Source organism: Colius striatus, chromosome 14 (assembly GCF_028858725.1).
Source record: "Colius striatus isolate bColStr4 chromosome 14, bColStr4.1.hap1, whole genome shotgun sequence".
NCBI lineage: Eukaryota > Metazoa > Chordata > Aves > Coliiformes > Coliidae > Colius > Colius striatus.
Genome location: NC_084772.1, coordinates 2,023,393 through 2,041,497, shown reverse-complemented (window position 1 = coordinate 2,041,497; position 18,105 = coordinate 2,023,393). Strand labels below are relative to the sequence as shown.

General features: G+C 66.2%; 1 protein-coding gene across 1 annotated transcript in view; it reads right to left on the bottom strand.

The window, feature by feature from the left end:
• Positions 1-18,105, bottom strand: part of KIFC3 (kinesin family member C3) — a 36,127-nt gene that overhangs the window by 7,835 nt on the left and 10,187 nt on the right. The window contains 14 exon segments of the mRNA XM_062007434.1: positions 1,780-1,872; positions 1,874-2,010; positions 6,637-6,766; positions 11,533-11,656; positions 12,445-12,575; positions 13,372-13,476; positions 13,562-13,743; positions 15,694-15,805; positions 15,886-16,016; positions 16,098-16,245; positions 16,328-16,501; positions 16,674-16,913; positions 16,998-17,138; positions 17,374-17,439. Coding sequence (XP_061863418.1) covers positions 1,780-1,872; positions 1,874-2,010; positions 6,637-6,766; positions 11,533-11,656; positions 12,445-12,575; positions 13,372-13,476; positions 13,562-13,743; positions 15,694-15,805; positions 15,886-16,016; positions 16,098-16,245; positions 16,328-16,501; positions 16,674-16,913; positions 16,998-17,138; positions 17,374-17,439 — 1,914 coding nt within the window.

Below are 18,105 nucleotides of genomic sequence, written 5' to 3'. Positions count from 1 at the left end.
GGCTGCAGCCCAGGTGCCATCCCCAGGACATCCCAGCTCCTTCCTCCTGCTCCCCCAGAGACCAGAGCTACCCCTGGCACTGTGCCTGCATCCCAGGTGCCATCCCCAGGACATCCCAGCTCCTTCCTCCTGCTCCCCCAGAGACCAGAGCTACCCCTGGCACTGTGGCTGCATCCCAGGTGCCATCCCCAGGACATCCCAGCTCCTTCCTCCTGCTCCCCCAGAGACCAGAGCTACCCCTGGCACCGTGGCTGCATCCCAGGTGCCATCCCCAGGACATCCCAGCTCCTTCCTCCTGCTCCCCCAGAGACCAGAGCTACCCCTGGCACTGTGGCTGCAGCCCAGGTGCCATCCCCAGGACATCCCAGCTCCTTCCTCCTGCTCCCCCAGAGACCAGAGCTACCCCTGGCACTGTGCCTGCATCCCAGGTGCCATCCCCAGGACATCCCAGCTCCTTCCTCCTGCTCCCCCAGAGACCAGAGCTACCCCTGGCACCGTGCCTGCATCCCAGGTGCCATCCCCAGGACATCCCAGCTCCTTCCTCCTGCTCCCCCAGAGACCAGAGCTACCCCTGGCACTGTGGCTGCATCCCAGGTGCCATCCCCAGGACATCCCAGCTCCTTCCTCCTGCTCCCCCAGAGACCAGAGCTACCCCTGGCACCGTGGCTGCATCCCAGGTGCCATCCCCAGGACATCCCAGCTCCTTCCTCCTGCTCCCCCAGAGACCAGAGCTACCCCTGGCACTGTGCCTGCATCCCAGGTGCCATCCCCAGGACATCCCAGCTCCTTCCTCCTGCTCCCCCAGAGACCAGAGCTACCCCTGGCACCGTGGCTGCATCCCAGGTGCCATCCCCAGGACATCCCAGCTCCTTCCTCCTGCTCCCCCAGAGACCAGAGCTACCCCTGGCACCGTGCCTGCATCCCAGGTGCCATCCCCAGGACATCCCAGCTCCTTCCTCCTGCTCCCCCAGAGACCAGAGCTACCCCTGGCACTGTGGCTGCATCCCAGGTGCCATCCCCAGGACATCCCAGCTCCTTCCTCCTGCTCCCCCAGAGACCAGAGCTACCCCTGGCACCGTGGCTGCATCCCAGGTGCCATCCCCAGGACATCCCAGCTCCTTCCTCCTGCTCCCCCAGAGACCAGAGCTACCCCTGGCACCGTGGCTGCATCCCAGGTGCCATCCCCAGGACATCCCAGCTCCTGCCTCCTGCTCCCCCAGAGACCAGAGCTACCCCTGGCACTGTGGCTGCAGCCCAGGTGACATCCCCAGGACATCCCATCTCCTGCCTCCTGCTCCCCCAGAGACCAGAGCTACCCCTGGCACTGTGGCTGCAACCCTGGTGACAGAGTGACCAGGACATCCCAGCACCTGCCTCCTGCTCCCCCAGAGACCAGAGCTACCCCTGGCACTGGCTACATCCCAGGTGCCATCCCCAGGACATCCCAGCTCCTGTCTCCTGCTCCCCCAGATACCAGAGCTACCCCTGTCACCGTGGCTGCAGCTCAGGTGACATCCCCAGGACATCCCATCTCCTTCCTCCTGCTCCCCCAGATACCAGAGCTACCCATGGCACTGGCTGCATCCCAGGTGACAGAGTGACCAGGACATAGTGACCAGGACAGCACAGCTCCTGCCTTCTGCTTCCCCAGAGACCAGAGCTACCCCTGGCACCGTGCCTGCATCCCAGGTGCCATCCCCAGGACACCCCATCTCCTTCCTCCCGCTCCCCCAGCCAGCAGAGCCCAAACCCCATCACCCCCCCATGCCACCCCCTGACCTGCACCATCATGAGGGTCTTGCTGTCGCCGCTGAGCGAGTCCTGCAGCAGGTAGGTGAGCCTGGAGTTGCGGAAGGGCACGTGGCCCTGGCGGGGCGCGCAGGGCGTAGATGACGTCTCCCAGCGCCGCCAGGGAGCGGTTGATGTGCTGAGCCTCGCGCAGCCGGCTGCCCGCCGCGCCCGACCGCCCCACGCGCTCCGAGCCCGCCAGGTCCACCAGGTTCAGCTTCCCTGCGGGGCCAAGCGGCAGGGGAGGATGGCACGGGCAGGGCGGGCGCTGGGGGGCATGGGGAGGGTGCTGGAGGGCACTGGGGGGGCACAGGAGGGGTGCTGGGGGGCGCACAGGCAGGGCGCTGGGGGGGGTACTGCGGGGGCACTGGGTGGGCACAGCGAGGGCATGGGGAGGGTGCTGGGGGGCACGGGGAGGGCGCTGAGGGGGTACTGGGTGGGCACAGGGTGCTGGGGGGCACGGGGAGGGCGCTGAGGGGCACTGGGTGGGCACAGGGTGCTGGGGGGCGCAGGGAGGGCACTGGGGGCACGGGGAGGGCGCTGGGGGGCACGGGGAGGGCGCTGAGGGGGTACTGGGTGGGCACAGGGTGCTGGGGGGCGCAGGGAGGGCGCTGGGTGGGCACAGGGTGCTGGGGGTGTGGGGAGGGCACGGGGAGGGTGCTGGGGGTGCACAGGGAGAGCCCTGAGGGGCATGGGGAGGGCGCTGGAGGGGCACTGGGGGGGCACAGGAGGGGTGCTGGGTGTGCACAGGGAGAGCCCTGAGGGGCGCAGGGAGGGCGCTGGGGGGGTACTGGGGGGGCACTGGGTGGGCACAGGGCACTGGGGGGTGCGGGGAGGGCGCTGGGGGGAACAGGACGGGCACTGGGTGTGCACAGGCAGGGCGCTGAGGGGCATGGGGAGGGCGCTGGGGGGGCACTGGGAGGGCACTGATGGGCATGGGATCACTGGGAGGGCGCTGGGGGGGTACTGGGGGGACACTGGGTGTGCACAGGGTGCTGAGGGGCACGGGCAGGGCTCTGGGGGTGTACTGGGGGGGTACTGGGGGGGCACTGGGGGGTGTGGGGAGGGCACAGGCAGGGCGCTGAGGGGCGTGGGGAGGGCGCTGGGGGGGGGTACTGGGGGGGTACTGGGTGGGCACAGGGCACTGGGGGGTGCGGGGAGGGCGCTGGGGGGAACAGGATGGGCGCTGGGTGTGCACAGGCAGGGCGCTGGGGGGGTACTGGGGGGGCACTGGGTGGGCACAGGGTGCTGGGGGTGTGGGGAGGGCACGGGGAGGGTGCTGAGGGTGCACAGGGAGAGCCCTGAGGGGCATGGGGAGGGCACTGGGGGGGCACTAGGGGGGCACAAGGCGCAGGGAGGGCGCTGGGGGGGTACTGGGGGGGCACTGGGTGGGCACAGCGAGGGCATGGGGAGGGTGCTGGGGGTGCACAGGCAGGGCGCTGAGGGGCATGGGGAGGGCGCTGGAGGGGCACTGGGGGGCACAGGGTGCTGGGGGGTGTGGGGAGGGCACAGGGAGGGCGCTGGGGGGAGCAGGGCACTGGGGGGCATGGGGAGGGCGCTGGGGGGAACAGGACAGGCGCTGGGTGTGCACAGGCAGGGCGCTGAGGGGCATGGGGAGGGGACAGGGCACTGGGTGGGCACAGGGCACTGTGGAGTGTGGGGAGGGCACTGGGGGGGTACTGGGGGAGCACTGGGTGGGCACAGGGTGCTGGGGGGTGTGGAGAGGGCACGGGGAGGGCCCTGGGGGTGCACAGGCAGGGCGCTGAGGGGCACAGGGAGGGCACTGGGGGTGTACTGGGTGGGCACAGGGCACTGGGGGGTGTGGGGAGGGCATGGGGAGGGCGCTGGGGGGAACAGGACGGTCACTGGGTGTGCACAGGCAGGGCGCTGAGGGGCATGGGGAGGGCGCTGGGGGGGTACTGGGGCGGCACTGGGTGGGCACAGGGCACTGGGCGGTGTGGGCAGGGTGCTGGGGGTGCACAGGGAAAGCCCTGAGGGGCATGGGGAGGGCGCTGGGGGGGTACTGGGGGGGGCACTGGGTGGGCACAGGGTGCTGGGGGGTGTGGGGAGGGCACGGGGAGGGTGCTGGGGGTGCACAGGGAGAGCCCTGAGGGGCATGGGGAGAGTGCTGGGGGGGGCACTGGATGTGCACAGGGCACTGGGGGGCGCAGAGAGGGCGCTGGGGGGAACAGGATGGGCACTGGGTGTGCACAGGTAGGGCACTGAGGAGCATGGGGAGGGCACTGGGGGGGTACTGGGGGAGCACTGGGTGGGCACAGGGTGCTGGGGGGTGTGGGGAGGGCATGGGGAGGGCCCTGGGGGTGCACAGGGAGAGCCCTGAGGGGCATGGGGAGGGCGCTGAGGGGGTACTAGGTGGGCACAGGGTGCTGGGGGGCGCAGGGAGGGCGCTGGGGGGGTACTGGGGGGGCACTGGGTGGGCACAGGGAGCTGGGGGTGTGGGGAGGGCACGGGGAGGATGCTGGGGGTGCACAGGGAGAGCCCTGAGGGGCATGGGGAGAGTGCTGGGGGGGCACTAGGGGGGCACAAGGCACAGGGAGGGCACTGGGGGGGTACTGGGAGGGCACTGGGTGTGCACAGGCAGGGCGCTGAGGGGCATGGGGAGGGCGCTGGGGGGGCACTGGGAGGGCACTGATGGGCATGGGATCACTGGGAGGGCGCTGGGGGGAGCAGGGCACTGAGGGGCATGGGGAGGGCGCTGGGGGGAACAGGATGGGGGCTGGGTGTGCACAGGCAGGGCACTGAGGGGCATGGGGAGGGCGCTGGGGGGGTACTGGGGCGGCACTGGGTGGGCACAGGGCACTGGGCGGTGTGGGCAGGGTGCTGGGGGTGCACAGGGAAAGCCCTGAGGGGCATGGGGAGGGCGCTGGGGGGGTACTGGGGGGGGCACTGGGTGGGCAAAGGGTGCTGGGGGGTGTGGGGAGGGCACGGGGAGGGTGCTGGGGGTGCACAGGGAGAGCCCTGAGGGGCATGGGGAGGGCACTGGGGGGGCACTGGGGGGGCACAAGGCGCAGGGAGGGCGCTGGGGGGGTACTGGGGGGGCACTGGGTGGGCACAGCGAGGGCATGGGGAGGGTGCTGGGGGTGCACAGGCAGGGCGCTGAGGGGCATGGGGAGGGCGCTGAGGGGCACTGGGGGGCACAGGGTGCTGGGGGGTGTGGGGAGGGCACAGGGAGGGCGCTGGGGGGAGCAGGGCACTGGGGGGCATGGGGAGGGCGCTGGGGGGAACAGGACGGGCGCTGGGTGTGCACAGGGAAAGCCCTGAGGGGCATGGGGAGGGCGCTGGGGGGGCACAGGGCACTGGGGGGTGTGGGGAGGGCATGGGGAGGGCGCTGGGGGGAACAGGACGGGCACTGGGTGTGCACAGGCAGGGCACTGAGGGGCATGGGGAGGGCGCTGGGGGGGTACCGGGGGGGCACTGGGTGTGCACAGGGTACTGGGGGGTGTGGGGAGGGCATGGGGAGGGCGCTGGGGGGGGTACTGGGCACTGGGGGGTGTGGGGAGGGCACGGGGAGGGCGCTGGGAGTGCACAGGGAGAGCCCAGAGGGTCATGGGGAGGGCGCTGGGGGGAAACTGGGGGGGCACAGGGTGCTGGGGGGTGCAGGGAGGGCACTGGGGGGAACAGGATGGGTGCTGAGGGGCATGGGGAGGGCGCTGGGGGGGCACTGGGTGGGCACAGGGCACTGGGGGGCGTGGGAAGGGCGCTGGGGGGAACAGGGAGGGCGCTGGGGGGCAGAAGGAGGGCACTGGGGGGCACAGGGCGCTGGGGGCACGGGGAGGGCTCTGGGGGGGGCACAGGGCTCTGGGGGGCCACGGGGAGGGCGCTGGGGGGACACAGGGAGGGCACTGGGGGACACAGGGAGGGCGCTGGGGGGCACAGGGAGCTGGGGGGCATGGGGAGGGCTCTGGGGGGCACAGGGAGGGCGCTGGGGTGCACAGGGAGCTGGGGGACACAGGGAGGGCACTGGGGGGCACAGGGAGGGCGCTGGGGGGTGTGGGAAGGGCATTGGGGGGGCACAGGGCTCTGGGGGCACAGGGAGGGCGCTGGGGGGCACAGGGCGCTGGGGGGCACAGGGAGGGCACTGGGGGGCACAGGGAGGGCGCTGGGGGGCACGGGGAGGGCTCTGGGGGGCATAGGGAGCTGGGGGGCACAGGGAGCTGGGGGGCACAGGGCGGGCTCTGAGGGGCACAGGGCGGGCTCTGGGGGGCACAGGGAGGGCTCTGGGGGGCACAGGGCGCTGGGGGGCACAGGGAGGGCACTGGGGGGGCACAGGGAGCTGGGGGGCACAGGGAGGGCTCTGGGGGGCACGGGGAGGGCTCTGGGGGGCACAGGGCACTGGGGGGCACAGGGAGGGCTCTGGGGGGCACGGGGAGGGCTCTGGGGGCATGGGGGGGCGCTGGGGGGCATAGGGAGGGCTCTGGGGGGCACAGGGAGGGCTCTGGGGGACACAGGGAGGGCTCTGGGGGGCACAGGGAGGGCTCTGGGGGGCACAGGGCACTGGGGGGCACAGGGAGGGCTCTGAGGGGCACAGGGCGCTGGGGGGCACAGGGAGCTGGGGGGCACGGGGAGGGCTCTGGGGGCACAGGGAGGGCTCTGGGGGACACAGGGCTCTGGGGGGCACAGGGAGGGCACTGGGGGGCACGGGGAGCTGGGGGGCACAGGGAGGGCACTGGGGGGCACGGGGAGGGCTCTGGGGGGCACAGGGCTCTGGGGGCACAGGGAGGGCTCTGGGGGGCACAGGGAGGGCTCTGGGGGCACGGGGAGGGCTCTGGGGACACGGGGAGGGCTCTGGGGGCACGGGGGGGGCGCTGGGGCAGCGCTGGCACGCACCCGCGGTGCGCAGGCCGGTGCTGCGGTCCAGGCCCCGCACGCTGACCATGAGCAGCGCGTGAGAGCGGGAGCTGCGCTCGTTGAGCTGCGTGCACTGCGTCACCCGCTTCTCATGGCCCAGCTCCAGCACCTGCAGAGCCAGGGCTCAGCTCAGCCTGCCACAGCCCTGCCCCAACCTCCCCATGAGCCAGAGCTGGCAGTGAGGGATGAGCCCACCCTGCCCCAGCCCCTTCTCCCCAAAACCACTCCATGACTCAGAGCTGGGAGTGAGGGGTGAGCCCAACCCCACCCAAACCCCCCCATTACCCAGACCTGGGAGTGAGGGATGAGCCCACCCTGCCCCAGCCCCTTCTCACCAAACCCCCCCATTACCCAGACCAGGGAGTGAGGGGTCAGCCCACCCTGCTCACAACCCTTCTCCCCAAAACCACTCCATGACTCAGACCTGGGAGTGAGGGGTGAGTCCAACCCCATCCAAAACCCCTCCATTACCCAGACCTGGGGGAGTGAGGGGTCAGTCCAACCCCATCCAAAACCCCCCCATTACCCAGACCTGGGGGAGTGAGGGGTGAGTCCAACCCCCCTCCCCTTCCAAAATACCCCTGTGACCCAGAGCTGGGAGTGAGGGGTGAGCCCAACCCCATCCAAACCCCCCCATGACCCAGACCAGGGAGGTGAGGGATGAGCCAATCCTGCCCCATCCCCTTCTTCCCAAACCTCCCCTGTGACCCAGACCTGGGAGTGAGGGGTGAGTTCAACCCAACCCCCCCCATTACCCAGACCTGGGGGAGGTGAGGGATGAGCCCACCCTGCCCCAACCCCTTCTCACCAAACCCCCCCATTACCCAGACCTGGGGGAGTGAGGGGTCAGCCCACCCTACTCACAACCCCCTCCCCTTCCAAAACCTCCCCACAACCCAGACCTGGGAGGTGAGGAACCAGCCCACCCTGCCCCAGCCCCTTCTCCCCAAACCTCCCCTGTGAGCCAGACCAGGGAGTGAGGGGTGAGCCCAATCCCATCCAAACCCCCCCGTTACCCAGACCTGGGAGGTGAGGGATGAGCCCACCCTGCCCCAGCCTCTTCTCACCAAACCCCCCCATTACCCAGACCAGGGAGTGAGGGATGAGCCCACCCTGCTCATAACCCTTCTCCCCAAACCTCCCCATGAGCCAGAGCTGGGAGTGAGGGGTGAGCCCAACCCCATCCAAAGCCCCCCATTACCCAGACCAGGGAGGTGAGGGATGAGCCCCCCCTGCCCCAGCCCCTTCTCACCAAACCCCCCCATTACCCAGACCTGGGGGAGTGAGGGGTCAGCCCACCCTACTCACAACCCCCTCCCCTTCCAAAACCTCCCCACAACCCAGACCTGGGAGGTGAGGAACCAGCCCACCCTGCCCCAGCCCCTTCTCCCCAAACCTCCCCTGTGAGCCAGACCAGGGAGTGAGGGGTGAGCCCAATCCCATCCAAACCCCCCCGTTACCCAGACCTGGGAGGTGAGGGATGAGCCCACCCTGCCCCAGCCTCTTCTCACCAAACCCCCCCATTACCCAGACCAGGGAGTGAGGGATGAGCCCACCCTGCTCATAACCCTTCTCCCCAAACCTCCCCATGAGCCAGAGCTGGGAGTGAGGGGTGAGCCCAACCCCATCCAAACCCCAACATTACCCAGAACAGGGAGGTGAGGGATGAGCCCCCCCTGCCCCAAGCCCTTCTCACCAAACCCCCCCATTACCCAGACCTGGGGGAGTGAGGAATCAGCCCACCCTGCCCCAGCCCATTCTCCCCAAACCTCCCCTGTGAGCCAGAGCTGGGAGTGAGGGGTGAGCCCAACCCCATCCAAACCCCCCATTACCCAGACCTGGGGGAGTGAGGGGTCAGCCCACCCTGCTCACAACCCCTCCCCTTCCAAAACCTCCCCACGACCCAGACCTGGGAGGTGAGGGATGAGCCCACCCTGCCCCAGCCCCTTTTCCCCAAAACCACTCCATGACCCAGAGCTGGGAGTGAGGGGTGAGCCCAACCCCATCCAAACCCCAACATTACCCAGACCAGGGAGGTGAGGAATCAGCCCACCCTGCCCCAGCCCCTTCTCCCCAAAACCACTCCATGACTCAGACCTGGGAGTGAGGGGTGAGCCCAATCCCCTCCAAATCCCAACATTACCCAGAACAGGGAGGTGAGGGGTGAGCCCACCCTGCCCCAACTCCTTCTCACCAAACCCCCCCATGACCCAAACCTGGGAGTGAGGGATGAGCCCAACCCCCCTCCCCTTCCAAAACCTCCCCACAACCCAGAACAGGGAGGTGAGGGATGAGCCCACCCTGCTTCAACCCCTGCTCACCAAACCCCCCCCATGACTCAGACCAGGGGGAGTGAGGGGTCAGCCCACCCTGCTCACAGCCCTTCTCCCCAAAACCACTCCATTACCCAGACCTGGGGGAGTGAGGGGTCAGCCCACCCTGCTCACAACCCCCTCCCCTTCCAAAACCTCCCCACAACCCAGACCAGGGAGTGAGGAACCAGCCCACCCTGCCCCAGCCCCTTCTCCCCAAAACCACTCCATGACTCAGAGCTGGGACTGAGGGGTGAGCCCAACCCCATCCAAAACCCCTCCATTACCCAGACCTGGGAGTGAGGGATGAGCCCACCCTGCCCCAGCCTCTTCTCACCAAACCTGCCCTGTGACCCAGACCTGGGAGGTGAGGAATCAGCCCACCCTGCCCCAGCCCCTTCTCCCCAAAACCACTCCATGACTCAGACCTGGGAGTGAGGGGTGAGCCCAACCCCATCCAAACCCCCCCTCCCATTACCCAGACCTGGGAGGTGAGGGATGAGCCCACCCTGCCCCAACCCCTTCTCACCAAACCCCCCCATTACCCAGACCTGGGGGAGTGAGGGGTCAGCCCACTCTGCCCACAGCCCTTCCCCCCAAAAACCACCCATGACCCAGAGCTGGGAGTGAGGGGTGAGCCCAACCCCCTCCAAACCCCCCCCATTACCCAGACCAGGGAGGTGAGGGATGAGCCCACCCTGCCCCATCCCCTTCTCACCAAACCCCCCCATTACCCAGACCTGGGGGAGTGAGGGGTCAGCCCACCCTACTCACAACCCCCTCCCCTTCCAAAACCTCCCCACAACCCAGACCTGGGAGGTGAGGGATGAGCCCACCCTGCCCCAACCCCTTCTCCTCAAAACCACTCCATGACTCAGACCTGGGAGTGAGGGGTCAGCCCACCCTGCTCACAGCCCTTCTCCCCAAAACCTTCCTATGACCCAGATCAGGGAGGTGAGGAATCAGCCCACCCTGCCCCAGCCCCTTCTCACCAAACCCCCCCATTACCCAGACCAGGGAGTGAGGGGTCAGCCCACCCTGCTCACAACCCTTCTCCCCAAAACCACTCCATGACTCAGACCTGGGAGTGAGGGGTGAGCCCAACCCCATCCAAAACCCCCCCATTACCCAGACCTGGGGGAGTGAGGGATGAGCCCAACCCCCCTCCCCTTCCAAAACCTCCCCACAACCCAGAACAGGGAGGTGAGGGATGAGCCCACCCTGCTTCAACCCCTGCTCACCAAACCCCCCCATGACCCAGACCTGGGGGAGTGAGGGATGAGCCAATCCTGCCCCATCCCTTTCTTCCCAAATCGCCCCTGTGACCCAGACCTGGGAGTGAGGGGTGACCCCAACCCCATCCAAACCCCCCCATGACCCAGACCAGGGAGGTGAGGGATGAGCCAATCCTGCCCCATCCCTTTCTTCCCAAATCGCCCCTGTGACCCAGACCTGGGAGTGAGGGGTGAGTTCAACCCAACCCCCCCCATTACCCAGACCTGGGGGAGGTGAGGGATGAGCCCACCCTGCCCCAACCCCTTCTCACCAAACCCCCCCATTACCCAGACCTGGGGGAGTGAGGGGTCAGCCCACCCTGCCCACAGCCCTTCCCCCCAAAAACCACCCATGACCCAGAGCTGGGAGTGAGGGGTGAGCCCAACCCCCTCCAAACCCCCCCATTACCCAGACCAGGGAGGTGAGGGATGAGCCCACCCTGCCCCAGCCCCTTCTCACCAAACCCACCCCATTACTCAGACCAGGGAGTGAGGAGTGAGCCCACCCTGCCCCAAGCCCTTCTCACCAAACCCCCCCATTACCCAGACCTGGGGGAGTGAGGAATCAGCCCACCCTGCCCCAGCCCATTCTCCCCAAACCTCCCCTGTGAGCCAGAGCTGGGAGTGAGGGGTGAGCCCAACCCCATCCAAACCCCCCATTACCCAGACCTGGGGGAGTGAGGGGTCAGCCCACCCTGCTCACAACCCCCTCCCCTTCCAAAACCTCCCCTAGACCCAGACCTGGGAGGTGAGGGATGAGCCCACCCTGCCCCAGCCCCTTTTCCCCAAAACCACTCCATGACCCAGAGCTGGGAGTGAGGGGTGAGCCCAACCCCCTCCAAACCCCAACATTACCCAGAACAGGGAGGTTTGGGGTGAGCCCACCCTGCCCCAATCCCCTTCTCCCCAAAACCCCCCCATGACCCAGACCTGGGAGTGGGGTTTGAGCCCACCCTGCCCCAACTCCCCCCACTGTGACCCAGAGATGGAACCCCAGAGACAGCCCCCCCTGAGGTGCCTGGTCCATCAGGTCTCAGCCTGGCTGAGCCTCCAGAGGCTGAGGGGGAGGGCTTGGTGTCAGCCATCATCTGTTAATCCCCCAGGAGCCACCCAGGGCCCCAGGCTTTTATTTTTACCCCCCTGCAGCTCAGCCCATGGGTCAGTGACCATCACATCACACCAGGGACCTATTTTGGTCTCTCCAGTGCTTCAGAACTGCTCCTGAATCCAGGAGCCAGGCACCCTGGAGACCCCCCCAGCCCATCACAGCCCCCCCCATCTCCCCACACCTTGTTGATGTCCTCCACGCTCTGCACCCTGAACTCGGTCAGCCCTGGCACGTACAGCTGCCCACTGCCATCAGGGCACAGCTTGATCTCCAGCTTCTCCTGTGGCTCCTTCCCCAGCAAGTCCCTGGGCACAGGGGCACCCATCAGCATCCCCAGCCTGGGGGCAGGGGGATGATGGCCATTGCTTCCCTCCACCTCTGGGGCTGGTACCTCCTGGGGATGCTGCCCATCCTATTTATCACCCCCAGCTCTCCCACTCCCCATGTGCCCACCCAATCCAGCCCATACTCCCATCCCTGCTCTTTATTGCCATTCCCAGGCTCCAGCAGCCACATGGAAGCGTTCCCAGCCTCCTCCCAGCCCCCTTGCAGCCTCCTGGGGATGCTGCCCATCCTATTTATCACCCCCAGCTCTCCCACTCCCCATGTGCCCACCCAATCCAGCCCATACTCCCATCCCTGCTCTTTATTGCCATTCCCAGGCTCCAGCAGCCACATGGAAGCATTCCCAGCTTCATCCCAGCCTCCTCCCAGCCTCATCCCAGCCTCCTCCCAGCCCCCTCCTGCCTGAGCCTGGCCAGGACAGGAAAATATTTCTCATGCTTCCAGCTCCCAGTTAGTCATTTCTAAATATAACATGCAGAGGGGAAGGAGGGGGCAGGGGAAGAGCCATGGCAGGGCTGGGAGCCTCTGAGAGTAACGGAGCTGAAGGGAGGGGTTTGGAAAGGGCACGGAAAAAGAACACACAAAGCAATCCTTGCACAGCCAAATCCAGCACCCAAGGCCCTGGGAAGGCGCTGTGCAAGCCAGGGCAGGGCTGGGGGGATGAGGAGGGGTGCAGCCCAGCCATGGCAGCTGGCCAGCAGCTCCACAAGCCTCAGCAGCAGCCTCCCCTCACGCCCTGTGCTGGTACCTGAGGGCCTCGTTGTAGATCTCGGCAGCGCTGACGCTGATGGCATAGTCCCAGTCGGCTGCTTTGGCTCTCACCTCGGAGAACAGCAGCTGCAGGGCTCGCTGGTTGATGCCTGGGTTTGCTGCTGTGCCCTGAGGGATTGGGGTGAGAAATGGGGTGGAAGGGGGAAAGGAAAGAACAGGGAATTGTCAGAGGATGGTTTGGAGGCTGGAAGGGACCTGCAGAGATCATCCTGCTCAAGCAGCTCCCACCGAGAGCAGGTCACACAGGAACGTGTCCAGTTGGGGTTTGAAGCCCTCCAAGAAGGAGCCTCCACACCCTCCCTGGGCAGCCTGGGCCAGGGCTCCCTCACCTCAGCACCAAAGGACTTGCTCCTGGTGTTTAAATGCAACTGCCTGTGTTCCAGCTTCATCCCATCACCCCTTGTCCCATCACAGGATACAACAGATAAAGTGCTGCCCCATCCCCATCCTCCTGACACCCAGCCTTGAGGCATTTCTCAGCATTGCTGAGGTGCCCCTGAGCTCAGGCTTCTCTTCCCCAGGCTCAACAGCCCCAGGGCTGCAGCCTTTCCTCCTCACACACATGTTCCAGCCCCTCAGCACCTTGCTGTCCCTGCCCTGGCCTCTCTCCAGCAGTTCCCTGTCTCTCTGGAGCTGGGGAGCCCAGAACTGGCCATAGGACTCCAGATGAAGCCACTGGTTGCACACCAGGGCTGAGCCAGCCACCAGCCCAGTTTAAGGTGGGTGTTGAGACTGGGAACCATAGAATCACAGAATGGTGAGGGTTGGAAGGGACCTTTAGAGCTCACCCAGCCCACCCACCCTGCAGCAGCAGGTCAACCATGTCACCAGGAACGTGCCCAGGCCATGTCCAAACCATGGGACAGGGAGCTGAGCAACAAGAAGGATGCACATCCAAACTCACCTCCATGGTGTAGGTTTTTCCTGCCCCTGTCTGTCCATAGGCAAAGATGCAGACGTTGTACCCATCAATGCAGGAGGTGACCAGGGCTTGAACCTCCTGGAACACCTGCAGGGGGACCGAGGGGTGTCAGCAGAAGGTGGCTGTGTGTCCCTCCCATCCTCATGCCAGCAGCATGGATGGCAGCACCCACCTCCTCCTGGGATGCTTGTGGAGGGAAGACCTTGTCCAGCTCAAAGGACACGTGCTTGCCCTTGTGCAGGAGGTGCAGGATGGCATCATCATCTGCATCGAAGGTCACAGCGTTGGCTGCCTCGGGACCCTCCCCGTCCTCCTTCGTGATGGGACGGACTCGGCCGAACACTCGGATGTTTCCTTGTGGGGTGGGAGGGGGCAGGGAAGGGTGTCAACATCCCCCACTCCCCCTCACACAGGGGATGGGCTGAGCACTGCAGAGCACAGCAACACAGCACCCCAGCCCTGTCCCTCTTGCTCACACAGGGGATGGGCTGAGCATTGCAGAGCACAGCAACACAGCACCCAGCCTGCAGCAGGGTGACACTGCCCTGTCCCTCTTGCTCACACACAGGCTGGGCACTGCAGAGCACAGCAACACAGCACCCCAGCCCTGTTCCTCTTGCTCACACACAGGCTGGGCACTGCAGAGCACAGCAACACAGCACCCCAGCCCTGTCCCTCTTGCTCACACACAGGCTGGGCACTGCAGAGCACAGCAACACAGCACCCCAGCCCTGTCCCTCTTGCTCACACACAGGCTGGGCACTGCAGAGCACAGCAACACAGCACCCCAGTCCTGTCCCTCTTGCTCACACACAGGCTGAGCACTGCAGAGCACAGCAACACAGCACCCCAGCCTGCAGCGGGGTGACACTGCCCTGTCCCTCTTGCTCACACACAGGCTGAGCACTGCAGAGCACAGCAACACAGCACCCCAGTCTGCAGCAGGGTGACACTGCCCTGTCCCTCTTGCTCACACACAGGCTGAGCACTGCAGAGCACAGCAACACAGCACCCCAGCCCTGTCCCTCTTGCTCACACACAGGATGGGCTGAGCACTGCAGAGCACAGCAACACAGCACCCCAGTCCTGTCCCTCTTGCTCACACACAGGCTGAGCACTGCAGAGCACAGCAACACAGCACCCCAGCCTGCAGCAGGGTGACACTGCCCTGTCCCTCTTGCTCACACACAGGCTGGGCACTGCAGCCCACAGCAACACAGCACCCCAGCCCTGTCCCTCTTGCTCACACACAGGATGGGCTGAGCACTGCAGCCCACAGTGACACAGCACCCCAGCCTGCAGCGGGGTGACACTGCCCTGTCCCTCTTGCTCACACACAGGATGGGCTGAGCACTGCAGAGCACAGCGACACAGCACCCCAGCCTGCAGCGGGGTGACACTGCCCTGTCCCTCCTGCTCACACACAGGCTGAGCACTGCAGAGCACAGCAACACAGCACCCCAGCCCTGTCCCTCTTGCTCACACACAGGCTGGGCTGAGCACTGCAGAGCACAGCAACACAGCACCCAGCCTGCAGCAGGGTGACACTGCCCTGTCCCTCTTGCTCACACATGGGTTGGGCTGAGCACTGCAGCCCACAGTGACACAGCACCCCAGCCTGCAGCGGGGTGACACTGCCCTGTCCCTCTTGCTCACACACAGGCTGAGCACTGCAGAGCACAGCAACACAGCACCCCAGCCCTGTCCCTCTTGCTCACACACAGGCTGGGCTGAGCACTGCAGCCCACAGTGACACAGCACCCCAGCCCTGTCCCTCTTGCTCACACACAGGCTGAGCACTGCAGCCCACAGCAACACAGCACCCCAGCCTGCAGCAGGGTGACACTGCCCTGTCCCTCTTGCTCACACACAGGCTGAGCTGAGCACTGCAGAGCACAGCGACACAGCACCCCAGTCCTGTCCCTCTTGCTCACACACAGGCTGAGCACTGCAGCCCACAATGACACAGCACCCCAGCCTGCAGCAGGGTGACACTGCCCTGTCCCTCTTGCTCACACATGGGATGGGCTGAGCACTGCAGAGCACAGCAACACAGCACCCCAGCCTGCAGCGGGGTGACACTGCCCTGTCCCTCTTGCTCACACACAGGCTGAGCACTGCAGAGCACAGCAACACAGCACCCCAGCCCTGTCCCTCTTGCTCACACACAGGCTGAGCTGAGCACTGCAGAGCACAGCAACACAGCATCCCAGCCTGCAGCAGGGTGACACTGCCCTGTCCCTCTTGCTCCCTTCCCCAGGGCTGTGCCTCTCCCACACAAGACCCTCCAGCCCCACCACACACCTTTCAGCCGCACCAGCTCGTTGTGCCACTTCTTCCGCAGCTGCAGCTCGCGACGGTACTTGCGCAGCAGCTCCCGGTTGGTGCTGTGCACCTCCTCGATGGCCTGCCCAATCTTAGGGGTGGGAAAAAACAGCTCAGGCAACCCCCTCCCAGTATCCCCTGGCAGCGTGGGGCGGTGGTGCCGGGGCTCACCTCAGCCCTGGCGCTGCGCAGGGTCTCCTGCAGGAGCAGGGGGAAGTCGCGGACCTGGCGCTTGAGGCTGTTGTAGTCGTGGGTGAGGGTGCGCAGCGCCGGCTGCAGCGTCAGCAGGTTGGTTCTGACGCCTGTGGGCACGAGGGGTGGATGGCACAATGTCCCCAAGCATGGGATGGGTGAGCCTCTGAGCTTCCCAGAGCCTTCCTCACCTGCCAGGTTCTCATGCACTGCCTTCATCTCCACCTGGGCACGGGAAAAAGCCTCCTCGATGGCGCGGTTCTTCTCCTCCTCCATCGCCTGCATCTCCTCCAGCATCTGCCCGTGGGCTCGCTCCAGCTCAGCCTCGTACATCACGATCTGGGAAGGGAGCAGGGACAGGGGAGCCCTGAGCCACTGAGCTCCCCCCACATCACCCACGCAGCCAAGGCGGTTCACAGACCTGAGCTCGGAGCTGAGCCGCCGTCTTCTGGGAGCTCTGCAGCTGCTGCTCCATCTCCTTCAGCACCTGCCTCTGCATCCCCACCTGCTCCTGCAGGTACTGGTTTCGGGACTGGCTCTCACACAGGGCCTGTTTTGCCTTGGCTGACTCCACCTCCACTGTCTTGATGATGTACTGGGAGGGGGGAAAGCACCCAGAGGTGGGGTGTGCTGGGGCTGGAGCCGGTGCTGTGATGTGCCCAGGGCAGAGGGGGAAGTGACCCTCTCAGGGCACTCAGTGTGCACCACTAGCTCCCCTAGCCCAGCTCCTCCTTGCCTGGATTGTTGGAGAATCCCACAGTGCTCACCTTTATCTGCTGGGGCTGAGCCTTGAGGCTGGCGATGGTCTCCTGGCTGTCCCGCAGCCGCCGGCTGAGCCTCTCCTCCTCCTGGGCTCTCTCAGCCAGCGAGTCCTTGAGCCTCAGCTCCACCTCAGCCAAGCGGTTGGTCTTCTGCTGCACCTCCAGCTCCAACTCCACCAGCTTGGCCCTCATCTCCTCCGCCTCCCGCTGCAGCTGCGACAGCCGCTCCTGCAGCCTGGCGTTCTCCTGCCCCGAAACGGATGCCAACATCACCCAGGGGTGCCAACCCCACCCGTGTCCCCCTCGCCCCTGCCACTGCCATCCCCTCACCTGGAGGTGGGCACAGTCCCGGCACGGCTGCTGCTGCCGCCGCAGCTCCCTCAGCTCCCCGTCGCGCGCCTTCATCTCCTGCCGCAGACGCTCGTTCTCGGCCGCCAGCAGGTCCCGGTGCTTCTCTGCATCCGTGCCACCCTGCCCAGGGGAGGGGATGGAAGCCCAGGGCACCCAGGAGCCTCAGCCCCAATGCCACACAGCGCTGGGCAGAGAATCCCACAGCCCTCAGCGTGTTCCCCGTGGTTAGCGGGGGCCAAGGCGTGACCCTGGGGAGGTTTGGATCCCTCTGTGCCTCCCCATGTGCCTCCTTCATCCTCAGCCCTGGTGCCTCTTGGGCTGAGGATGGTTCAGCTCGAGTCCTGTGGCAACTCACCAGCTCTGAGCGCAGCCGCCCGATCTCCTGCGCCTGCTCCAGGAGCTTCGCCTTCAGGCTGTCAACCTGTCAACACATTCAGCAGGAGGCAGCTCAGGAGCTGCTGCGTCTGACTTTCAGCCTGTCAGCACTGAGGTTAACCAGGAGGCACCTCAGGAGCTTCTCCATCACACTTCCAACCTGCCAACATAGGTGAGGTTGCCTAAAAGGCACCTCAGGAGCTTCTCCATCAGACCTTCAACCTGCCAGCACAAGGGAGGTTAACCAGGAGGCACCTCAGGAGCTGCTCCATCTGACTTTCAGCCTGTCAGCACTGAGATTAACCAGGAGGCACCTCAGGAGCTTCCCCATCAGACTTCCAACCTGCCAACATAGGTGAGGTTGCCTAGGAGGCACCTCAGGAGCTTCTCCATCAGACCTTCATCCTGCCAGCACAGAGGTTGCCCAGGAGGCACCTCAGGAGCTTCCCCATCAGACCTTCAACCTGCCAGCACAGGGGAGATTAACCAGGAGGCACCTCAGGAGCCTCTCCATCAGACCTTCAACCTGGCAGCACAGGGGAGGATGCCCAGGAGGCACCTCAGGAGCCTCTCCATCAGACTTCCAACCTGCCAGCACAGGGGAGGTTACCCAGGAGGTACCTCACAGGACCTTCCCCATCAGACCTTCAATCTGCCAGCACAGAGGTTGCCCAGGAGGCACCTCAGGACCTTCTCCTTCAGACTTCCAATC